The following is a 24,597-nucleotide window of genomic DNA, read 5'->3' on the forward strand; positions in this document are numbered from 1 at the left end:
GAACTGAATAATAGTATTTGCAACTCTTTTATTAGGAAAAAGTCAGAACAAAACTTGACACTTTAAAAATTCAAACCACATAATTTTAAAAATGACGGAGAACATTGAAGAACCATTCTGTCTTTTCCAAATATTTAACGCCTCATCATCTTTCTGCAAAGATTTGTGAATGCTAGTTGTTGGATTAGATGAACTTCAATTTTCAAAAGCATCTGGGTTATCTCAATTATTTTACCATTCACCAAAAACATCCTGCTGAAGTACATTCGCTGTACTTCAGATTGATAGATAGTTAATTGAGAAGAAGCAGAGAGCACACATGGGCCTAGAGGAAGAGCAAAAGATACAGGTTTCTGACATTCCCCTGCATCATTTCTGGGAAAGTTCACTGTATATAGCCTTATATGTCCTGGTGAGGCATACTGTCAAGGACTGAGGAAAAATTACTGGGATACATTGAGCTGTGGGAGCATCTGCACAAGAGGACTTCAATTTCTCACTAATTCCTTAATATCCCACTGGCCTGGTAACTTAGCTGTGTTTCCTCTTTTGTAGCCAAATTGCCTTTTCAAGGACAGTGCTATAATGGGGACAGGGTATGGAGGATACTAGGTGGGTGACATTCCCAGCCTGTTGAATGAAGCAGTTTATCTGTATGTGAAAGCATGCGTTCTCACACACATACACAGAGTAAACATAAATAGCTGTGACTGTAAGTGGTGCAGGTGTAAAGTAAAAACCATTATTTTCTAAATAAATCCAAATTATTAACTTTTTTTTTTTTTGTGGTTGCTCACTGATGTCCTGTCATTGCATTGCAGTATATTGCTTTAGATGTTAAAATATCAGTATGTTATTAAGTTTGCAGAACATTCTCACAATAAAAAGCTTTTGGATTAAGTTAAGAACATGAACTTTGGGAGGTATCTGAAGTATTGTAACAGTGTTAAATTAAGATTGTACGATGTTTGTTAAATATTGGTGTTACTATGGCAATAGCATATGCCAATACCTTTTAAAGGACTACCTTAAGTATGTGTGTTGAACAGGGTGCTGGAGGTGCTGTTGATGTTTTCCTGCCCTTTTACAAGCATTTGTCTGATCTGTAATAAGTGACACGATACTGCTTCCAGAAGGTGTTAATATTGTTGATATAAAACACAGTGAGGTAACATATCATGTTAAATATCAAATGCATTCTGTGAAAACAGATTTTTGTCTGCCAAAACACTGTCTTGTGTACAATAGAGATATGTGGTAATTTTAAGCTTATAAGTCTTTGTCTTTAAAAGAAACAAAATGTACATGGATATTGAAAACAATTTCTATACTTTAAAAAGATAATTATTTACAAACTTAAATTGACTAAAAGTATGAAGCTGCTGTTTCTTGAGCTGTATTATGTCTATTGTTAGGAATTGCGGGGCTTGCAATTTCAAAGCTACTTGAATTGCAGACTCTACGTAGAATTTCTAGGAACAGTATTTACTGCATGTTAGGAGCGTGAGCAGCATGAAGAGGAACTGAACTAGGCAAGTGGACTTTAGGAACTATGTACATGCAGAGCCGGTCAAAGTACAAAGTTAAGACGTGCAGTTGACAAGGAATAAATTCCAAAACCAAGTTAGTGGGAACTTCTTGCTTTGAGGTCTCCTCCTTCTCCTTCTCCTTCTCCTTCTCCTTCTCCTTCTCCTTCTCCTTCTCCTTCTCCTTCTCCTTCTCCTTCTCCTTCTCCTTCTCCTTCTCCTTCTCCTTCTCCTTCTCCTTCTCCTTCTCCTTCTCCTTCTCCTTCTCCTTCTCCTTCTCCTTCTCCTTCTCCTTCTCCTTCTCCTCTGCTGTGCTCCTAGGACTGCGTAAATGTTTCACCTGAAACAACCTCCTGTTACCATGGCTTTCTTCTTGTGGCACATTAGGGCACCTGTGGTTGTCTCGGAAAGGGGCAAAATACTTGGTGGACAATGGCGTGGGAGGACACGGTGCAGATTTGTCTGTGTTGAACTCCCCATGCTTGTGGAGGAAATGTCTCTCCCAGCATTCCCGTCCCACCTGGCTGGGAGCTGCAATGCTCATGACAGGCATATTTTGAAAGCCAACCTTATCAGGCAGAAGGTTCTCATGTATGAAGCATTACTACTCTCATCTGTATGCAAAGTGGGATAGATGTCTTTGTGCTGTTTTTAACTAACAACACGCACACAGTCCTCTGACACGGTGACTTGTCGCGCTGTGAAACTGGCTTCCTTAGCAAGTTCTGCTCTTTATTCTGCTGTCTGCTCTTGTTTGTTCTGCTGTGTGTTCTGTAGGAAGGGTCAAGGAAGACTCCCTTCATTTTCTTACGATAAGAGAAGTAAATAATAATAATTCAGCAACAACACTGATTCTAGTGCGAACCTCTGTAGGGCTGTGTTGCTGGAAGTCCAACACGGAAGAGGGAAGGATGACTCATAGTGAATCCTTCAGAGGTTTTCAGAGCTCATATCTCAGTTGCTCTCCTGCTGTACACTAGCCAGGCTATGAATTGTGTTTTCTAAGGTCAAGCCACATGGCACTGTGAAGGGAGAACTGTTTAATGTAGTAGGAGTGTTTCTATTCTTAAAGAAAACGTTTTCAAGTTGATATGGGCGTAAAATTGAATTCCCGAGAAAGTTTGATTCACTGATGCCACCAGTGATGGAAAGAATGTATTGCATTTAAGTATGATGAAAGAGTTATGCACATTTAAAAAATACTTTCACTAGATATTTTTGGATTGAATTGAACAATACTTTATTTTCAGAATATTTGTCTGTATTTATCATTCTTCAGGTATGACCAAAAGGGATAAAAAAAGATTAACAGTAGGATGACCTTGTACTGAAAATCATGACCTGATAAGAAAAACATGAAATTATCTGGTGAGAGAAGCATGGGGAGAGGCACTGAGTGTGACAAATGGGAGGAGTGCAGATAAATGCTACAAGTGTTAACAGAATTTTATTAATACTTTGCTTTCCTGTACTGATTATGAATACAAAATGAAAAACTCAGAGGAAATTGGTCAATATGGCCAGGAATGCAGTTTTCATCCCTTTAAAATTAGATGCACCTGAAAATTCTGTTGAACTATTTTTCTGCTTGATACAGCAAGGAGAAAAAAAAAGACAGGATTAATTATGTGACAAAATTCACTATTCTCAGCTGCAAAGTGGTGAATAGAGACTGTCTGGTACAGAAATAACACATTAGAGAGACGTCTAGGACTACACTCTGCTTGATATGTAGGATAACCCTAAGTAGATGGTAGGGAATAGAAAACTTTAAGGCTGTAGTTTTCATCAGGTCAAATAAACTACTTGTGGTAAGTAGTTAACAATGCTGTTGATTCAGCACAATTCTATAGACTTCTTGAGTATTTCTGGAAATTACTTGGAAAGGACATTGAGAGGTAAAATAAAATTATACTGTAACTAGATTAAAAAGAGCCAAGAAACATTGACTTATTAGTAATGGAAAGATACCAGACAGGCAGTGAGAAATATACTCCAGGGAGAGCAAAATGACATGTGTTGAGAAGAAATGAGATAGAGGGGAATGAAGCGAATGTTTATATAACTATAAATCACTATCAAATGTGGGAAGGAAAAAATCAGAGAAGGCATATAAGAAGGGTGGTAAAACTATAAAAATGTATTGCTAGGTTGTTAGGATGTTTGATGGGGTAGTGCAACATGAAATATTGTGGGTGTAATCTAAAAGGAAGGTGTCACAAAATGCTAACAAAAATAATAAAGCTTACAATTTTATAGTCACATTGTGGGGCAATGGTGTATAGAGGTGAAATTATGAAGTATATGAAAACTGGCTGGACGTGTAGGCTCAGATAGTTGTGATCAGTGGTTCAGTATGGATGTAATAGTGAGAAAGGGAGAAAACTTTTTAGCTTATTATGTGGCTGATGTCTAACATAGAAGCACAACTTTTGGCCCTTCTTAATGGATCAGCTAAACCCAGGATTTAACCAGAAGTTCCTGCACCTGCAGCAGAAGCACTTGTCCCCAATAGTGGTAAAGTATTTCACCTCAGAACAACCTACTTGGCTGCAGAGTGGTCTCTGAGATAGGAAGGCAGATGAAAAGAGTGAGGAAAAAAGTACATTAAAACCCAGATTAATTTTCCCACATTCCATGTGGCAGTATTAGAATGGGAGGGCAAAGAAGACCCCTCACAGCACTGCTTCTTGGAAGAGGTTATTTCAGCTTTGCTGTGGAGGTTTCCAGTGTCCCCAGAGCTCTCCCATGTATCTACCTAGTATTTCAAGACCCGCTTCTCCGTCACTGCTGCATTTGCCCGCAGAAGATTTCAAAGCCTGTCAGTTAAATGCGTTGCACAGTCTGTGCTCCTGTGATATCCAATATGACAAAAGAAAATGGGGTTAGATGCAATGTCTCTTGACAATTTACAGGTTTACAAAGTGATAAGAACAAATTTAAAATAAAACCAGTATATTATTGATTTCATTTGTCAGTCATGACATGTCAGTCATTTCCAGCTGATGAGAGACACTGATTGATAGTACTTGTGCTGGCAACAGAAAAGGAAACTTCCCTTCAGAGCCACCACCTCAGTGCAGTACCTGTCTTCAGCATAATATGATACCTAACCTACCGTATCACTTGTAAACCACTGTACAGATCAACAAAACAGAATACTATATTTCTTGCAAGTTCACTTAAACTAGTCTAAGACACTGAAAAAAATAAACTATGACAATGAAAGCTATTGAAATTTTTTTTTTTTTTTTAAAAAGGCAACAAAAGATATAGTGGGTGAAAAGGGAGAGACATCCAATCACCCTCAGAATGTAATAGCAAAACCTACACCCAAAGTATTATGGTAGAAAGTATTCTTGACCTGCCTTTGTGCAGGATTACATACTAGGAGTCTACTACCCAGAATGCTGACTGAAATTATTTACATATTTCTTATGCAAACTGTTACAGATTGATTAATACAAGCCTCTGGAAAAATTTAAATATGCATCTGTATATTTTTGGAGCTTACATTTCAATAAAACATTCTTTGACAGAATTAGGCTTGGTGACAGACGTGTTTGGTATCTGTTGAGTATTCTTTGCTGCTTTTGTATTTATAGGCAATCGGTGAAATGCAGCCACTTGAAAAAGAAAATCAAATCCAATCTTAGATTCATTCAAATAACAGAAGTTCTCATCTTTGCAGATCCTTATTACTATGTTACGCATAACAATAATAACTGATTACCGTCAGTTATGACTTAAGTGATGTGAATAAATTCTGTCATTTGTGGTTCCTGCTCTTCCATTCTTTCCCCAAAAGGGAAATTCTTTGTGCAGTCTTTTTTTGTTGCTTGTTTTATTTGCACGCATATTATACATATACCTATAAATACATTGCTTTCCCTCCTTGGGGAAGTAATACTGAGGAAAGTAAGTGTACATGTCTGTCCCATCACCCTCATCTGTGCTTTGTTGAGGAAAATGGTGTTGCACAGGGAGTAGAGGGGGACGTTTGCCATGGCCATGTGGTTCAACCTGCCTCTTAGAAAAAGCTCCTGCGCAGGTCACTGTCATCCTTTTGGAAGTAAGTTTCACTGCTTGGCAGGATCAGTGTTGTTGGCTATAGCCCTTTCTTTGGACCATGGTTACATCTCCTTGCGCTAAGCCGTATGAAGGTAAGGTTGGAGACTTCAACTTGTACCTTCTGAGTTCTAGGGCCGCAAACCATCTTGGTGTATTGAGCTTGAGCTCACATTAATCATCCTGCTCACCTGTCCGTAGTCAGGCAGCTGAAGTCATGTGCAACTGAGGTTTTCTCAGAATTGCTGAGAGTGAACTAGAGGCTGAATTTTCCTCAAACCAGGCATATTTTGTTGCCTACCAGTGTTGTGTAGCACTTCATAGGAAATCCATGTTTTCATTTCCCAGGAAAGAGTATGGAGACTAGCCTTTCGGCTTCAGCTGACAGTGCCTTTTGCCATTTGACTCCTGATAGAAACTAGAATAGCCTTTGGCAGGCAGGGCCTTAATTTGTTACAGCCGTCAGAGGGATGTGCATTGCTTTCTTTTCTGCCTGGTTTCCTGTGGAAATGAGGCTTTTTCTGTCATGCTCTCTCTCTGCCAGCCTGTCCAACCCTATCCCATTGACTTTTGAATCTGTTGGCCAATTTTAGTCCTATTTAATAGTGAGGCAGATGCCTTAATGATATTAAGGTTCTACTACTGTAATGAATATTGGCAGCCAGATAGAGGAGAGAGATGTAATTAATGCTGGTACTGTTGAAAAGGCTTCAGCGTGTGCTCAGCCTTTTCTAGTTATCTGGCTTTATTAGCTCTGTTATGAACTGCCTGTTTTTATATTGTGCAAACATTATTGTTGTGCTGTAATAGGTGGCTTTTCTTCTGTGGTTTATTTTGCTGTCATGCATAAAAGCCCTAATGAGGGTTCAAAATGCCAGTGAGCATGCCGATGTTGAGTGTGCAGGCTGATACTACCCAATATCAGTGTTACTAATTCTGGAAGATAATAGAGCTGCATGAGGACAAAAGTCTCTTATTTTACTGCTCCTCCTGACTCTGATTCCTTAGTGTTCTCATCTTACGGGGAGGCCAGCATCTGCTGCCTGAGGTCTCCAGCCTGAAGCAACGATGGCAGCATCTTGGGCTGCTGACACTTTTTTTCCTTGCCAGAAATCAGTTCCTTGTATCGTATAGCCCTCACCTTCTCTGTCTTCTCCCTTGGGACCCAGCGTTCCTGCCTGACCTCCTGTGCAGAATCACAGAATCACAGAATCACAGAATTGGCTAGGTTGGAAAAGACCTCAGAGATCATCAAGTCCAACCCTTGGTCCAACTTCAGCCCATTTACTAGATCATGGCACTAAGAGCCATGTCCAATCTCAGTTTAAAAACCTCCAGGGACGGTGAGTCCACCACCTCCCTAGGCAGGCCATTCCAATGCCTGATCACTCTTTCCGTAAAGAACTTCTTCCTAATATCCAGCCTAAACTTCCCCTGGCAGAGTTTAAGCCCATGTCCCCTTGTCCTATTGCTAACTGCCTGGGAGAAGAGACCAGTTCCCACCTGACTATAACTTCCCTTCAGGTAGTTATAGAGAGTGATGAGGTCACCTCTAAGCCTCCTCTTCTCCAGGCTGAACAACCCCAGCTCCCTCAGCCTCTCACCATAGGTCATGTGCTCAAGTCCCTTCACCAGTCTTGTTGCTCTTCTCTGGACCCGCTCCAGCACCTCAATATCTTTCCTGAACTGAGGGGCCCAGAACTGAACACAATACTCCAGGTGTGGCCTCACCAATGCAGAGTACAGGGGAAGGATCACTTCCCTTGTCCTGCTGACCACACTATTTTTGATACAGGCCAGGATACCATTGGCCTTCTTGGCCACCTGGGCACACTGTTGGCTCATGTTGAGCTTGCTGTCAATCAGTACCCCCAGGTCCCTTTCTGTCTGGCTGCTCTCCAGCCACTCTGTGCCCAGCCTGTAGCGCTGAAGGGGGTTGTTGTGGCCAAAGTGCAGGACCCGGCACTTGGCCTTGTTGAACTTCATCCCATTGGAATCAGCCCATTTTTCCAGTCTATCCAGATCTCTTTGCAGAGCCCTCCTGCCTTCCAGCAGGTCAACACTGCCCCCCAACTTGGTGTCATCAGCAAATTTGCTGATGGTGGTCAAGCATTGCTCTGTCTCACTCCATTGCTGTGGAGCAGGATGCGTGCTGTCGATGGAGGAGTGGTGTGAGGAACAACTCATATCCTCTGTTCCCTTAGAAATATTGTCCATGTGCTACCATGGCAGGAGGGAGGAAAGGGGGTAAGACAAACTAGTCTAAACACCCCATTTAATCTGTGGGATAGTTCTGTCAGTTTACACGAGGAAGCCAGTTTGACTTGCCTAATTCAGACATTTCCTCTCTTACATGATAATCTTGTACCTTTTTCGCCTTTAGCATTCTCTACAAATGTTGAAAAACAAGTAAGTTTTGCCATCTGGACAAAGATCATAAAGAAGGATTATTTGCTTGAAACTCCAAAGAATATTTACTTGAGTTTGAGCAGCTGGTCTGAGAAAGCCAAACCTTTGTACAGGGGACAAACAGCAGAAACAGACATTGTTTTGAAGTTTTAAATTTGTAAAAGGTGTGTATCTGGAATGTGGTTAAATATGATGTATGTGAAAGTTCAAAAACTATATGCTGTAGATCACTATCTTAACTGCCTTTTAGTCTTGAGGTTTAGAATTGACCTGTCAGACTTTCATAAAATAGGCTGTTTTTCTTTTGAGTTATACATCTGAGGCAGAAAGGGCAAATAAGATGTATAGGCCAGTAAAATAAGTCTTCTGACATTCCACGCTTGGCTCATTATGATGCTTATAGATGATCTTGGTCTAGTTCCTGAGTAAGTATGCAGTAAGTGTATTCTTTTTTTCCTATAGCAAGATATTTAAGCATTAATTGAAGTCTAAGTCAGCATGTCATATCTCTGTCTTCCTGCAGCTTAGTCTCCTGTGATACCTTTAAATTTTGTTTTAACTCTTGCGTTACTCTGGTCTTATAAGTGGTTCTTACCAGCAACTGGAAATAATAAGGTAGCCATCACTAATTCTGAGAAATTGAAATAATTGATATATGTATGTGCACACTGTTCTATAAGCTCTGATTTAAGATGTTTGTCATAAGTCCTTTTTTTTTTTCCTCTTAATGTGTATTGTAGTTGTACATACCAGAAACTGTGTGATGAGTTTGCAGACTTGTCAACTTGCACAACTGTTCCTTCTGGATGGTTTTTATTATTCATATAATGGAATATATTGCCTAATCTGTAAAATATCAAAATCACCGTAAAATGGGAGATAGCAAATTACTGAATACCACACACATACAATTTATATTTTTTACTTTAATAAATGAGCTCTTTTGCTGGAATACAAAAAACTTTAGGGGGTCTACAAACACTTTCAGGAACAGTTGGCTCGGTATTGTTCTGAACTAGTAAAACATCCAAATCTCTCAGAAATGAAGTATGTGGTTAACCTTCCTTAACAAACTGGAGCAGTTATGAGTACTATGACACCATGGGTCCGAATAAAGCAACTGTAACATTTTTGTTTTCAAAACTGTTGCTCAGTAGGTTTTTTTATTACCATGCACCAAACCTTTTGACTTTCACAGACTGATTTGTAAAGTGTTCTGAAAGCAGCCTTGAATTCTCATATAACAGTATGGCTTTGCACAGCTGGAGTACCTGGAGCAGCAGCCTGGACCTCCTGAGGGTTTGTCTTGCTGGAGCTGAGTGAAGGGAGATTATTTGCCCTGGCTCGTGACTTATAGAGTTTAAATGAATCAGCCATAAGTGATCGTAAGAAATACAGGAGTTTTTGCTTCTCTATTCTGGATGTAGAACATCCATTTCTGACATTTATTTCACACCCGCAGAAGTTACTTGAAGAGTGTAACATGAAGATGTGGAAAGAGGAGAAAGGCAAAGAAGAGATTTCTTATTGATATCTTGTTTATATTTTTGTTCTTTTGCTTTTTCTTCCAGTGAAATGAAGCAGAAGCTGGATGAAGAGGGTAACAAGTGCAGCATCCTTTCCAAGCAGCAGAAGTTCAACGAGCATTGCTGTATTCGCTGCTGTTCCCCATTCACATTTCTTATCAACAGCAAGCGACAGTGCCAAGTCTGCAAGTACAACATCTGCAAGAGCTGCAGTTCTTACCAGAAGAAGGAGAAGGCTTGGATTTGCAGTGTCTGCCAGCAAGCAAGGTATGGGCCTATTGTTCAGCCACCTGTGTAAAGCAACTGTGGCCTGACCTGAGCTTTTCCCTGTGTTTGTCAGTAGTTAGCACTGGTGGGATAGGACACAAATTACCTATTTATGTAGGGGTTGATTTGTTCCTGAGGTTTGACGTGCCTGTTTTTTGTAGAGGTTAATTTGTTCCAAGAGTGCTTGGTTACCTGTTGCATTTCCCAGATTTGCTTAGCTGGACTGATGAATCAGCAAGCAGTAATTGGACTTGGCTTGAGCGGGGCTGGGATCTCCTGAAATGCCTGGGTTACTAAGGGAACCTGAGCACAGATGGTGGTAAGGCAGTTAATAATTTTGCAGCAAATCCCGCTGATGGGTGGGGAGTGGAAGAAAGAATATTGGTGAATAGATCATCCAGCTGTGACTGTGTTTTGGAGTGCTTTTCTAAATGCCAGCTTATGGGGTGGAAATGCTTTGGGCTTACTTTGGCAAATAACCAGACAAAATAGCAGTGCAACCTGTTATAATTCTTAACATTTGTTACGAAAATGCTGCCAAACTTCTATTTGCAGAGGTTATCAAGGATTTACTATCTCACCCTTTTGAGGCTAATGGAGCCACAACACTTAAAGATATCACGAGAAAAAGCAAATTCAAGCAAACATGTTACAGATGCAAAGGGTCTGTTCCTTGGACTGTGACTGTGGTAGTCCTTCTTGTCTGCATCGCAGGCCAGATTCCAAAAGCAGCCTTAGCTGTGGTAACATAGCACTGGCCAAGGCCTTTTTGTTCACACAAGAAGGGTGAATGAAATAACTCAGGTCCTCATAGTTTAATTTTGAACATGGGTGGCTAAAGCAGCTGAGCAAATGTGACAAAGGTGGCTGTTTATTCTTCATCTGTCCCTTTAGTGGAGAACACAGGATGAAGACAAGAGCCGAGTCCCTTTCCAGTGCTTTATGATATTCCTGTACTCACTGGAGACTAATTGCTCCCACTTGTTTCCCATCAACACTCGCTTGAAATTTAAGCTTTCACATAGTATCTGTGAATGAAGTGTGTGCCCTTTGACACAGGGTCTTTAAATCATAGGGATCCCAGATAGATGATGTCGTGTTTCTAAATTCCAGCCCTTGAACCAGGAGGAGGGTGTATTCTCCAGAGGACCTGCTCCTTCTGTGCCTTTTACCTTAGAAAACCTGCATACACACCCTTTCCCCTAGTGAGGAGGCAGAATGACAGTGTCTTTTCCAGCAACACAGAGAGCTGTGGAGCCAGTGCTTGTTTCTACTTTAGTCATTCAACCATTTCATGTTACACCGCTTTCTTCCACTTCTCCTGAGTTCACCCATATGGGCAGCGGAACAGGCAGCCAGGTTTGTGGATGCTGATGAAATGCACTTAAGATAGTTTTTGCTGACTCCAAAAAAAAAGTCTCAAAATAATTCAATTACAGAAGAAAAAAATCTGTAGCGGTATTATAAAAGTGCTATTTCTGACCTTGCTTTTCCCACAATTCTGTGGAGCCCTCAGAGTCACCCACCTGTAACTCAGTTATAAATATTTTCTCTATTTATAAGACCTCAGACACAGCTTGAGTTATTTTTCAGTGGCTAAATTAACTAACAGTGCTTCTAATAATTTTATGCTCTGGTTTATTGATTGGACTGTGCAACTTACAGATCTCTGTAGGGGAGTGTAGGGAGTGGGTTTTTTTTAATCTGTTTTTAACAATCGGTCAGTATTTCTTCCAGGGAAATACACGGGGGGAAACGCCACAGTTTGTGAGTTCCTGTCCCTTTCTCAGTAACTTATCCCTGAGATGGACCATGAACTGTGGTCTCATCTTCTAATGTCTTTTATTTTTTCCTTTAATAAGATAGCACAAGTAGTGGAGGTGGTTCTCTGTTTAGCTGCTACTTGTTTGCACGTCATACTGCACAACAGATAGTGAGCTAGAAATATCTTAGAGAGGACTGCATTTTCAGGTGGTCCTTTTTTCCACTCCCTCCCTATATGTTTTTGCTTAATTATACAAGAGTTAATGTTGTAATTCTCTGCTGTGCAGAAAGTTCGGTCGAACTGGAAAAATACAAACCCATACAGTTCAGACTTCCTATAATGATGTTTGTGCTCTCTAGCTGTGCTCTACCGCAGTGCTCGAATAATCTTGAGGTTTATTTCTAGTGTATATTTAGAATATGTCAGAATATGTTCTTTATATTTCAGATGGTTTTGTTTGGAGGGCCCATTCGCTGTAATGTGCTTTAATGTCAGCAGAAAAGAGCCTGTTTTTGTGGAAATATGGTAAAGTTGACGATAAATGTGACTTTAGCCTGCTAAAGGATACATCTCTTCTGCTTAGCTGATGCAAGTTTTAGTGTAAAACCCTTTACAGTTTCTATAGGTGGGAATAAAAAACACCACACACCACCAAAATCTGGTAAAACCTTGGAATGGTACTTAGGGAAAAGAATTAGTCCTAGTTAATAACTGAACCTTGTATTTGTTTGTTGATGGATTCAGCTGTAACAAAACATTTGGTTTCAGGCCTCAGTTGTGGAAAGCTAATGAAGGTACAGTGCTGCTTAGCAATCTTGTTTTGCTCTCAAGCAGGCTGAACCATCTGGTAAAAGGAAGCTGAAGTATCTTTAGGTAGCCTGCCTGAGCTGCAGCCTGGAGCTTTGTGTATGCTTTTGTTGAGTTGTGTATTTCTGCCTTCTGAGGTCCTTGTCTGACACTAGAGAGAACTCCTAGAAAACTTGGAAGCTGTGACATTGTCATGTAAGTGCTGGGAAATGTGGTTTTCCTTCTGAGATAGAATTAGATAGGAACGTTCACTTGCTGTGTGGCATAGCAGAAAAGGTAAAGTTTTATCTCTGACATGTGCATGTTGTCTTCACTGGACCCATATGGGTCTTGTTCTGTGTTTTAAAAAGCCCTCTGAATAATCCCACTCATATTGTACTGAAGGGATTTACTAATTCGAAGCAAATGGCAGTGAAAATTATCTTCCTCAGATGTATGTACTTGAAGAAATTGATGCAATTCCTTCCAAAAATGCTTGCTGCTACATTCCAGTTTTCTTCTTCCTCCTTCTGCCAATGCTATCCTATATCTTGATCTTCTTCTCTTTATCATACTTGAACATCACAGTGGCTCACAGACACCATATCCTTTTGCTTGCAGTATCCATGTAGAGGAAGGCAAGAGCTTGGATTTTGCATAAGAGCCAGGAACATTCTTTGGTTTATTCAGTTGCTCCCTAGCTGGAGGAGGAAAGGGAGAAATGTGCAAACTGGTTGCTTTGGCAGGTTGATCTTTGCTGGGTTTTTTGCTATCTTGATCTGTCTTAATTATTTCTGAAGTATGCACTGGGAAGAATTTCAATTCTGCTAGACAGAATAAAGCTGTACTTGCATAACACACAGCAGCCTGCAATGCTGCACTTACAGAAAAGTATCTAAAAATGGAATTGAAGAGGAGAGTAGGAAAAAGAGGTCTATTAAAATGGCTAAATATTACACAAGTGCTAATTAGGCAATCTAGCTTAAGTAGACTTAGAAGTGAGTGTGTGGCTTAGTGCCTGGAAGACTAATCTGTGTTTTAGGAGTTCCAGATTGCAGTTTTAGCTGTTCACCTGATTGTCAAGTGACCTTGGGGAGGTTTCCTTGTCTCATATTTCCCCATGTGCAGAATGGATTTAACGATGCTGAGCTGTTGCAGGTCAGTGGTAGAGAAGTTAAATGCCATGGCTGTGAAGTGCAAAGTATTATTAATATACTGTTATTACAGAAGTTTTGCTACAGTCAGCATGGTTAAAGCCTTTGCTTTGTGTGTTGTGGTAGGACAGAAAACTATTATGAGTGCTTGGATTCTTGTGAATGAGGATAGAATATCACAGCCATATTATAAATGTTAATATGTAAATGCTTGTCTGTGTTTAACTCCACCTACCATCAGGAAATCGTAGTAAGAGAAGTTATCAAACATTTTCCCTAGTAGGAATAAATATTATGGAAATAGTGTGCAAAAATATTGGGACTTCTGAACTGGAAGGAGGGGAATGCGAAAGGATATAACACAGTTTTTCCACATAATAAACAGCATACAAATTATAGATTGAATTTATTTAGCCTTTCAATTTTGTAAAGAGTGATGGACTTCGGTGAAGGTGAAAGATTGAAAGCTAATAAAAAATACACAGGATTCTTCAAGTGTGGACACTTATGTGGCAAGTGAGAACATCACTCCTTACAGTAGCTGAGATAGGAAATCTTAAGTATTCAGCAGAGTTTAGGGAAGAATTTCTCTTTCATCAGTTTTGTAGCTGGGACTTCAGGCGCTCTGCAGTTGAAGGGCTATGGGCCATCACAGCCCCTGCATTGGGTTGGTGGCAGTCAAGGAAGATGTAGGGTTTGTGGTAGTCAAACAAGGCAGAACAAGAGATGGCAGTATGTGATTAGAGGCTTCAAATTTACAAATATGTGAAGTAGTAAAGGATTGCAAGACTAGATTTTCCTCCAAGAAAGCAGGAAAAAAAAAGTTATGTTAAAAAACAGCCTATCATTCTGACTCCTGGATGTTTGACTCAATAATGCTTGTACCTTTCCTCATTTTTCACTATAATGTCATATTTATACATCCCTTATTAATACAGTGATCCTGCCTAGAGCATGTCCACTCCAACTAATTCTTGGTATCACTAGTATTACTATTCCTATTTTTGAAATGTATCAGATGTTTAATCTGCCATCTTTTTTGTTGAAGAATGAAGTGATTCTTCCCTTTCATACTGCCTCACCAATGGTTTGACATTTTCACATGCTTGCAAGTTGAAAAAGTTGTTCCTGGACATACATGGTCTAAGTAGAGCGTTCATCCCTGTGTGTTGTGATGGAGTTTTTTTGGTTGGCAGAGGGGATGAGGTTTATCTTTCTGACAGCTCTCTCCTGCAGAAGACTTAGGAGTAAATTGAAGCAACAGTTGGGACCGATGATTATAATAAACTCTGCATGTCTGGGCAGTTTTGGAATCTAATAAACCCCTCTGATTATCCCACACTCTTTTTCTCTCCAGTTGGTGCTGCTGCCTGTTTTGGGGTGACAATTTTGGTGTTTCTCTGATCCCCTGCAGAGGGTCTACAAGCTAGGTCTTTATGGATTTCTGAGAAGCGAGAGCATTTCAGCTCTATTCTGTATTAACGTTAGCTGGAATGCAAGACACTGTGCTTCAGCTTTTCAATCAAACTGAACTGTAACATTCAGGAGGAAATGTTTGCTGCCCAGGCATTTCAGCAACCTCAGTGTCCCCCTTCAAGCTCATGTGGCAGCATTCTACCATCTGCTGGATTTGGGACATCCCTCAGCTCCAGTGAGAATCAACCTTTCCTCGTCCTCTTCAGGACAACTGTATGTTCACTTGCCTGACAGAGTCCAGTTTCTGATTCACGTTTTCCCCCTCTGGGTTGGGTTTCTAATATCTTCTTAGCATAACATTGTTTGGGAAATGTTTTTCAAAGCATGTTAATTTGAAAAACCTGTTAAACTTTCTTTTAAACAACATCGAATTAGTACCCATGAAAGTCCTCTTGGAAAAAAAGTGAAATTTCAAAACTAAATCTACTGATTTTTATTTTGGCTAGAAAAAACTTGTGTAAGCAGAGCTTTTCACAACTTCTTATCTAGATCAGATGTTCGATTTTTGGGTCAAGTCAGAGTATCTTCATATATCATTGCATTATAGTTTATTTTTCTGTTCTCTATTAAATGGCAACTATAAAAAATTATTTTTAAGAGGAAAAGTCACATTTCACTTGTTAAATCTTATTGTGCCTGTTACTTTATTCCCATCACTAAATGCATGTAAGAAAGCAAAAAGTCGTGCTGTGGTTAACACTCTTAAGGTAGCCTTTAAGTGTAGCAGAGTGCACTTTCATGTAGACATACCATTGAACATTTTTTAATTATCAGTTATCAAATATTGCTAATTGCCTTGATATTTGAATATTTCAGCGTTTGCTGAGTCTTCAGTTTTTCTTCTGCTAGATTTTTGCAGTCATCAAGCTTTGACAAAGAACAGAAATCAGTCATTTGCTCCAGCCAGTGCTGACATTGCCACTTCCAAGAGTGGAGGCAGCTTCTGGCCTGTACTCTGCCAGTCCCTAAGGGACATGCCGTGTGTGTATTCTTTGCTTTTTCTGATCAGGAAGTCTGATCTTGAAGGTGCCAGGTTCATAATGTTTGATGGGACCTGCTCTGAATTGGAAGAACTGGCCATCAAGAGGAGAGGTCTGTGCAGTGAAGGGTCTTTTCCCACCTAAGTACCACATAGGTTTAGCTCCCATACATTCCTCACAAGGAGAGAGAACTGTTTATTCCTGTATTGTATGCTCCTCTGTCTCTGTAATTGTGTATATATGTGTGTGTGTGTGTGTTTGTATATATACACACACACACACACACACACATATATATACACAAAGGCTATTTCCACAGTCCACAAGTAATTCAGATTTTTTTGCCAAGTCGTATTATTTTAATTTCACTTCCTATGGATCCACGACCCTCTGTACCTCCTCAGTGCTTTTTTACTCCAAAAGATTTATCCTGTTAACTGTGAACAACTGCCCAATAATGTGTGGGTACCTTTAGAAGTATTACAAATCCTGTGTTTAGCACAGGGTTTTTCTTGGTGGTAAAACTGGAAATCCTCTAGACTTGTAGACACTACGTGTGAATGGCAATGACAAATATGAATAGTACTACCATTTTAAAAGGTTCTTGTGTTATCAAAGAAGTTAAAATGAGAATTTGTCATTTTTAAAAAAGCTTAACCATCAAAAAATAAGTCCCTTTATGCTCTTATTCTTCAGACCTACCTCTCACATGAAATAGATAGTGAAGCACTGCTTAGTAGCTTCAATAAGAATCTATGAAATCATACATTTACATATTTCATCAGGCAGTAACTCATCCTGCTTCGGTGACTTGGGGGAAAAGGAAGATGGAAAAAGCAATTGCCCTGTCTTTCTGCCAAAGAAAAGGTTTTCTAAATTTGTGTGCCCAACTAAGTGTATGGCTTTCGTGTACATTTTGTAGTAGTATATCTTTTATGCACCTAGATTTTTGTGAAGTCTTACTTGGATGAGCACTGCTGGTGTCTGGATAGAGAGTTAATTACTCTTCTTACATCTTTCACCCCCTCATCTTTCAAAATACGACCCTACACCTATGGATCATGAAGTAAGTGGTAATGCCTGCCACAGTTAGCTGTGCTGGAAGTACGTTTCATGTACTTTCCTGTTCTACATCTCACCTACTTTTTTTGCTTTATCTGTCCAGGCAAACATCTTGTTCATTTTAGCTCAGGAGCTAATAGACAACTCTTGTATTTATTTTGTATCCACAAATAAAATCATATTAACATAGAAGAGAAAACCATCTATGACCTAAAGCTGTCTTGAGTTGGCATCTCCATTCATTTCAGGTTGTGGCAGTCATGCCCATACTGGATCTTTTAGGTTTCATCTCCATTTCTGTCCATTGATGTGAAGACTGAGGCATGCTTCTCTGGACCCCAGCTTGAGAGCCGCCTTTCTCTTTTACTGAAGCTCCCGAGAAATAATTAGTGGTGAATGAAAGAGTTTGTTCATTTAATGAAGAAATATTCTTTTCCATTATCTGTCACACTCTGAGGTTGTATGTGAGGTTAATAAGGTAATGAAGACATCACAGTTTGCATTGTGTTCTATTTGCTGATGACAGATTTACTTTGTATTCATGTTTTTACCTGGATGTGCAATGTAGTGGAAACTTGAATGAATGCTTGCGTGATAGAGAAAATCCATGTAAAGGATGGTAGAAATTGCATCAGTAGTCACAGTGGTAATTCTGTCTCACTGATGTGTTTGCAGGGCTTTGTAACCTAAGGGACTTCTTGAGTTCTCTGTGTCTCAGGTAACTGCAATTGTCAAAAGCACTTTCAATCTCTGGCAAAATAAGGGAATTAATATCTATTAGAGGCAAAGAAGAAATCATAGAATCATAGAACAGTTTGGGTTGGAAGGGACCTTCAAGGGTCATCTAGTCCAACCCGCCTGCCATGAGCAGAGACATCTTCAACTAGATCGGGTTGCTCAGAGCCCTGTCCAACCTGGTCTTGAATGTTTCCAGGGGCACCTATGACCAGTCTGGGAAACCTGTGCCAGTGTTTCACCAGCCTCATTGTAAAAAATTTCTTCTTCATCCTCCTTTAGTTTGAAACTATTACCCCTTGTCCTAAGGCAACAGGCCCTGCTAAAACAACTGTCACCATCTTTCTTGTAGGCACCTTTTAAGTACTGAAAGGCCACTGTGATGAGGTCTCACCAGAGGCTTCTTCAGGCTGAACAACCCCAGCTCTCTCAGCCTGTCCTCATAGGAGAGGTGTTCCAACCCCCTGATCGTCTTTGTGGCTTCCTCTGGCCCCTCTCCAACAGGTCCTTGTCTTTCATGTGCTGAGGGCTCCAGAGCTGGATGCAGGACTCCAGGTGGGGTCTCACCAGCATGGAGCACAGGGGCTGAATCACCTCCTTTGACCTGTTAGCCATGCTCCTTTTGATGCAGCCCGAGATACAATTGGCCGTCTGGGCTGCGGTTTTTGACTACTTGTCCTAATCCTACATACTTATTAATAGCCAGGCCTATGTCTGTGGTGGCTGTCTGTACTTCTGATCAAAAATGCTTTTGGAAATTGTCCTGAGGAGGAGAAAAACTGTAGAGTGTTGTACTGTGAAGAAGTGCCCATTGTGAACAGCATTTTGACTGACTATCTCCTGTGCTTCAGAAATCCTGAGCCATTGTTTTTTGGGGGAAGTAATTCCATTGCATGGTTAAAAAACCAAATGTGGCAACTGGTACCTTTCAGCCTTAGGCTCTGTGACCTATGCCAAAATGCCTTCTTGTGTTTTGCTTCTAGGATCAAAGAGCTGTTGAATGTAAAGGAATTTGAGGTTGAGATTTTAGAACATGCCTGTATCAACATTACTCCCTGAAACTGTTTCTCCAAGTGCAGGAATAAGACCACTCACACAGAAAACTTACTTAGCAAGTCTCTGTTAGTCCTAAACATAGTGTGGCAATAGTGGTAGTTCTTCTTATCAGGGAAATTATAATTAGAGATAGAATATTCTTGGGAAACACCAGCTTTTGAAGCAGCTTTACATAGAGTTTGGGTAGAGAGAACTGGTTCTGAAACCTGTGAAAGCGCAGTTCTCTGAGTCCATTTTATTTGGTGGATTTAAATACTGTATTTTCCACTTCCAAAATTTTCCACTTGCTACCAAAGAAAGTGGTTCTGGCAAGAGAAACAGCAACAAAACAGAGTGAAAGGAGATTGACAGGAAAAGTAGAAGGAGGAGATTGGGGGGAATAGCATGATTACTGTTCGAAAAATTAGTCATGTAACGTGTCATTGTAATTCCCAACTGGCAATTAAACAGCCCATATCTGCATAGAGGATTAGTAACACTGGAGGGTAATGCTCAGGATCTTGAACACCACTTCCAGTATATAATTTGCAAATTGTTTGACAGATACGTGCCTCACACACGCCATACACTACTGTATTCCAGTGCTTTGTGTAATTAGTCCTAGCAAAACCAGACCTCCAGCTCCATAACTAGCTGGCTATGACATTACAATATGCCTGTTGCATGAATAGATTAAAAAAAAAATATATAGGAAAGTCAACCTGAAAAATTACACAATTTATACCCCCTCACATGTCAGGGTGCTGTGCCAGCCACCTGCTCCTGGGGACTATAGAGGCTGGAGCTCCCCCAGGGCAGCTGGCATCCCTCTGGTGATAAGAGAGACCCAAGTTGAAATGGAACAAGTGGTTCACAGCAGATCGTGCAGGGCTAGAAAAGGCAGCACTACTGGAAGCAGAACCAGCTTGAAAGCTGTTAGCAGCTGTGGGATGCAGTTATGTTGCATGTGCATGTGCTCCTTGGGATGGTGTCGAGGGTTAAGATTGTGCGGTGACAATCAAACCCTGGCAGATGTATTGTTAACCTCCTCTCCCCCCCACTTCCCCCTTTTGCCCCTCCCTCTTCCCCCTTCCCACTAAGGACAGGTGATCGGGAGGGAAAGAAGGACAGAGAGAAGAGAGTTGGAAAAATTAAAGATGTTTTACTAATGCTACTAATAAGAATAGAGAAAATAATACAAAATATACAAAACCAATCTTGAAAGTCTCAGCAACTGCAGAGCCAGCACTCAAAGTCCTGGATTAGACTCTGCAGCCAACCGGAGCTGGATTCAGTCCATCACTAGGCCTCAGTTTGCAGGGATGACCAGCAAGGTCCTCTCCTAATGTCGGCCATAAGCAGAAGGGAAAAAGGAAAAGGGACGAGATCCTTGTGATCTCCCACTTTTATATGAAGTATTCACGTGAATGGAATGTTATACACCGTTGGTCAGTTTCTTGGTCACCGGTTTCTTGTTGCCCCTCTCGCGAGATGTCCATCTGTGCTTATCAATAAGTTTGCATTCCATTGCTAGGTTTACCAAAACGTGTGTCTGGTTCTCCAGGAAAATGCAGGTGATATGAAGGCTTTAGCTGACAGGCAAATTCACTAAAAGATAAAGTTATTTTTTAACAAAACCAGGACAGATGGTCTCCAGCAGTGAGGTCAGAGAATAATTCGTGCTCGAAGGGACCTCTGGAGGTCTCCAGCCTGGTCCTCTTTTCCAAGCAGGACCAGGAGGGCCACATTACTCAGAGCTTTTCCAGTTGGGTTTTGAAGGCCTTCAAGGATGGAAATCCTACAGCATTTCGAAGCCCACATCCCACAGTGTGACCACCTTCATGGTGAAAAGATGTTTCCATTTATCTAATCAGAATTTCCCATGTCCTCATTTGTGTCTGTGGCCTCTTATCCCTCCCTGGGCACCTCTGAGGAGAGTCTGGTGCTGCCTTCCCTAAATCCTCATTTGCAGTTTCATCCCCAGAACATTGCTCTTGCTTTATGCTCTGTGCTATTTAGGTGACTGTAGATACCTGAAAGTTTAATGCTCAATGCTTTTTCATGGTTTTTCTTTGCAACTAAGAGACGGAGAAAAATGTAGAGGTAAATTCAAAACAGTGCACTTTTGTGAGATCCCAGTAATGACAGTATCACTTCTGTGCTATTTGTTTTTAGTGGTAGCTCACTTTTGGTAGTAGGATTAATGGAAGCCAAATAAACATGTTATCAGCCTGAGCTAGCTACAGTAACAGCATCCAGAGTAATCTGAATGTGAAAAAAAGGTAATGAAGGAGTTTCAGGACAGAAATCTTTGATCTGGGATAGCAGGGACTCCATCCCTACAGGGCTCTTTTTAGTGCTTTATTTAAATCTGCTGACTTTCAAAGAGATAATGAACATTATGTTAAACGTGTCAACTCTTGGAGGCTTGCGCCGAGTTCGGCAGTGTCGATCCCACAGCTGCAGTTGCTCAGGTGCACTGGTTACTGATATTAGAGTCATGTGAGGAAATTACTGCCTTGAAATTTTGAAAGTCAGGCCTTGGTTCCCAGCTTTACTTCAGATCATCTCCATCTAAGGGCAACTGTGTTAAACTTTGCATGCTCTAGTTCCATATTGGTGAAATATAAAAGACAATGATGGCAATTCCTGTGTTTCAGATTCAGATTCTTAGGGAAGGACTGTCTCTAAATTCTGACTGAATCCCGATACAGCCGATGGGTGCTACCAGGACGCCAAGAGAGATCAACACCACTTCTGAACTCTCTCACAGCTTGTAACTGGGTGCCTTTCAGTATGCAGTTTGGCCTTTACATGGCCTTTGTTAATTCTTGTCACATAAAAATTCTGCTTCTCTCAGTTCAGATGTACTGCTCCGGTTTTTAAAAGGCACAATAATACAATGCACATCCTTATACCCTTTCTGTACCACAGTGAAAGTTGCTGTACCAGCATTACTTCAGCTGAAAAGTGTTAGTTCTCAGAATTACTTTTTAAAATAGAAAGTGAATGTATGTGATCTGATTGACAAAGTCAGGCAGTGGCTTCTGAATTGTGCTGAATCTCATGAGCTGTCTGATATTTGCACACTTTTCATTTAGGTTACAAAGGAATCATTGCGGCTTCCGAAATTATTTGGACACTTCTATTTTCCTGGTTGATTGTTGGTGCTGATTCTGTGCATTTTGAATGTCTTTGGACGGTTTATGAAGGGCAGAAGAACTTCAAAGCACAGCTTTAGTGTATATATAAGGCTAGGAAATGAAAACATGGGTTCTTCTACAGAGGAAAAGAGCGTTTCTTTCATATCTCTCTGTGTCTTATATAACAGATATATGTAAGGGCTTCTACATAGATTATTTTTTTAATAGTACATGGAGGGAGTATTTTTTTTATCATTCTGTAGGTGACAGAATTCATCAGGTAAGGAGGTAGGAGGTGGATTTGGATTCTGCTTCTTATTCATAACTTGCTCACCATCTGTTGTTGAGGTCACCCTGCCTTTCCGTTTTTTACTCCATTTTGAGACACATAATCCCTACCTTGATAGAGTGTGTTCTTGTGGGCTTTGTACATTTTATTTTTTTCACTTGAGGTCATAGAGACCTGGAGTGTCTGAATAAAAAGCATGGATGTGACCGGTTCCATATGGGAAATCAGAGTTTTGGAAGGCTCCAGGCTTTGATAATGTTGCTGAGTCTTAATAAGGAACCAAACATATGCCATCCAATTAAGTAGGTGAGACATTCTAAAGCTTTTCTCTTTCTAAATCCTCTGTAAGGATCAGTCCAGAGTCTCATTTCTTCTATCAGAAGAAGGGTGTCATCAGTCTACGCTTCTCTGTTGGCTTTACTGTGTGTCCATGTGTGCTCTGCAGCCTGCCTGTTCTTGGCCAGAATATCGGTGTGAAGAAGGGCTTTCCGAGGCAGAAGAACATAAGTTATTCTGTTTTGCTGGGGGATGGGGTAACCCTACAGGTAGGTCCACAGCCAGAAGAGCATCAGGGTAGCTCAGAAGTCGCAATTCCCTGTGCATTATAACACAGGGAAATGGTGGAGTGGTGGGAACACAGAGCTGGGGTTTCTATCATCAAATCAGAAAAAGTGCATAAACTTTTTTAAAAGTTGATCATTACTGCTGTTACTGAAGTGGTGTGTTTTTTCTATGGTCAAGGCAGTGCAATTGAACCTGAGATGTGGGGGAAAAGTGGCTCTTCCTGTCCAAATCATTGTCAAGTGAAATCTGAGGAGACCTCTCTGGCAAATTCTCTTAGTTGGTAACATAGCAGATGGGAAATCTTGATCAGAAAAAAAAAAAGTGTTGCATTTAGTGAAGGGAGACACCTCCTCCGTAGTATCTGTCTTTAGAAACTAGATTTCATGGTATTAATAATTTTTTAATAGTGAAACAAACAAACAAAAAAAGGTGCTTATCCTGGTCATCATATAGATTGGGATTATCATACATCCTGATTAACAGACTGGTTAAGATTTGTGTCGGAGGCTAGCTAATTTGGTTGAAATCAGACAGCTAAAATAACAAACTCTAGAAGTTCTCTTCTAATGAGATTTTTCACAAGTAACCTGGTCCATTGTGATAGGATATCTTAAATCATAGCAAATCCTGTTCGTGGGATCAGCTACATGTGTGCTGATAGAAACAGCAGCACCTCCTGTCCTTTCTATGAGGACTAGTAGTTGAAGTTTATCAAGAAAATGCATCTAGAGGACCAGGGGCAGGAAGAAGAGTTTAATATAAGTTAGAACTGGGATTCTGTACATCATTCTCTTTAGCAGGGATTGTAGAAATATAGTGAGATAACATATATCTTAAGTGTTTTGCCCTGAATATTACAACTTGCATTGTTATAACCTATGGAAGATAAAATCAGCATGTAGCAAATTGAAGGATGCCCTTCATTTGTAAGATCTGGATCATTCTACAGATGTGCTCTGCATGATGAGGAAACTGTTATTTAAGCAGCATAGGTAGAACCTCCCAAATTCCATTATTTATGCTTTGCAAGAAAAAAAACCCAACAGTATCTGGTGGGAAAGAATTAGCTTCTTAAGAGAATGCTTTTAACTGAGGCTCTATATTTGTTAGAATTTCCTCAATAGTGGGAAGTTTTCTGTTAAGCCAATCCAGAAAGCATAACTGCCCTACCATGCTTTTGTGAAGGTTTCCTCTAGCTAAAAATGTCTTTTCCCTGTCGTAGCAAAGATTCTGGCAAATCTAAAGAAAGTTGGAGTGGGGAACCAGGTGCTAAATAGTTTTATTGCTTCTCTGTGTTACTGCTTTTCCTAATCCCACCAGAACAGCAACATATCGGTTGCTTGGCTTTTTTCCCTATTTGAGATATATATGTGTGTGTATATATACATATATACACACATATCTGATGAGTGGAACACCTCCTTTCCTTGTTTAAAATTACTAGCTTTCACTAGTGCACTGTCTTCCTAGATGGAGTAAAATGTTCTGTGGTACCAAGACCCATCCAGCACATCTCCGGAGCCTCTGCGCTGGCAGAGTGCCATTTCCATTGCAGAAACGCTTCCTCCTTCCAGACGCAAATCTCACAGGTCTGTTCTGCATTTAATTCTTACTGAGTCATTGTCTCCAGATGCTTCTACAGATTCATCTCTGATCTGAACGTTGTTCTGAGAATAAACGTAGCAAGTTGCTGCCTCTGAGAGTCTGCAGAAAGGAAAGTGATTCTGCCGTTACCCTTACTGTTGGGATTTATTAAGGCTGCTGCTTTTATGCCTAATAATTAAAAAACCTGCAGCATGATGGGATATTGCC

At 40.5% G+C, this 24,597-nt stretch overlaps 1 protein-coding gene across 5 annotated transcripts in view; it reads left to right on the top strand.

Annotated features, from left to right (window-relative positions):
* Positions 1-24,597, top strand: part of MYRIP (myosin VIIA and Rab interacting protein) — a 217,278-nt gene that overhangs the window by 91,102 nt on the left and 101,579 nt on the right. For all 5 annotated transcript variants that reach the window (XM_071804849.1, XM_065832886.2, XM_071804844.1 and 2 more), the window contains one exon: positions 9,575-9,796. In XM_071804849.1, coding sequence (XP_071660950.1) covers positions 9,575-9,796 — 222 coding nt within the window. The remainder of the gene's footprint in view (positions 1-9,574; positions 9,797-24,597) is intronic.

This window comes from Patagioenas fasciata, chromosome 2 (assembly GCF_037038585.1).
Source record: "Patagioenas fasciata isolate bPatFas1 chromosome 2, bPatFas1.hap1, whole genome shotgun sequence".
NCBI classification, from domain to species: Eukaryota; Metazoa; Chordata; class Aves; order Columbiformes; family Columbidae; genus Patagioenas; species Patagioenas fasciata.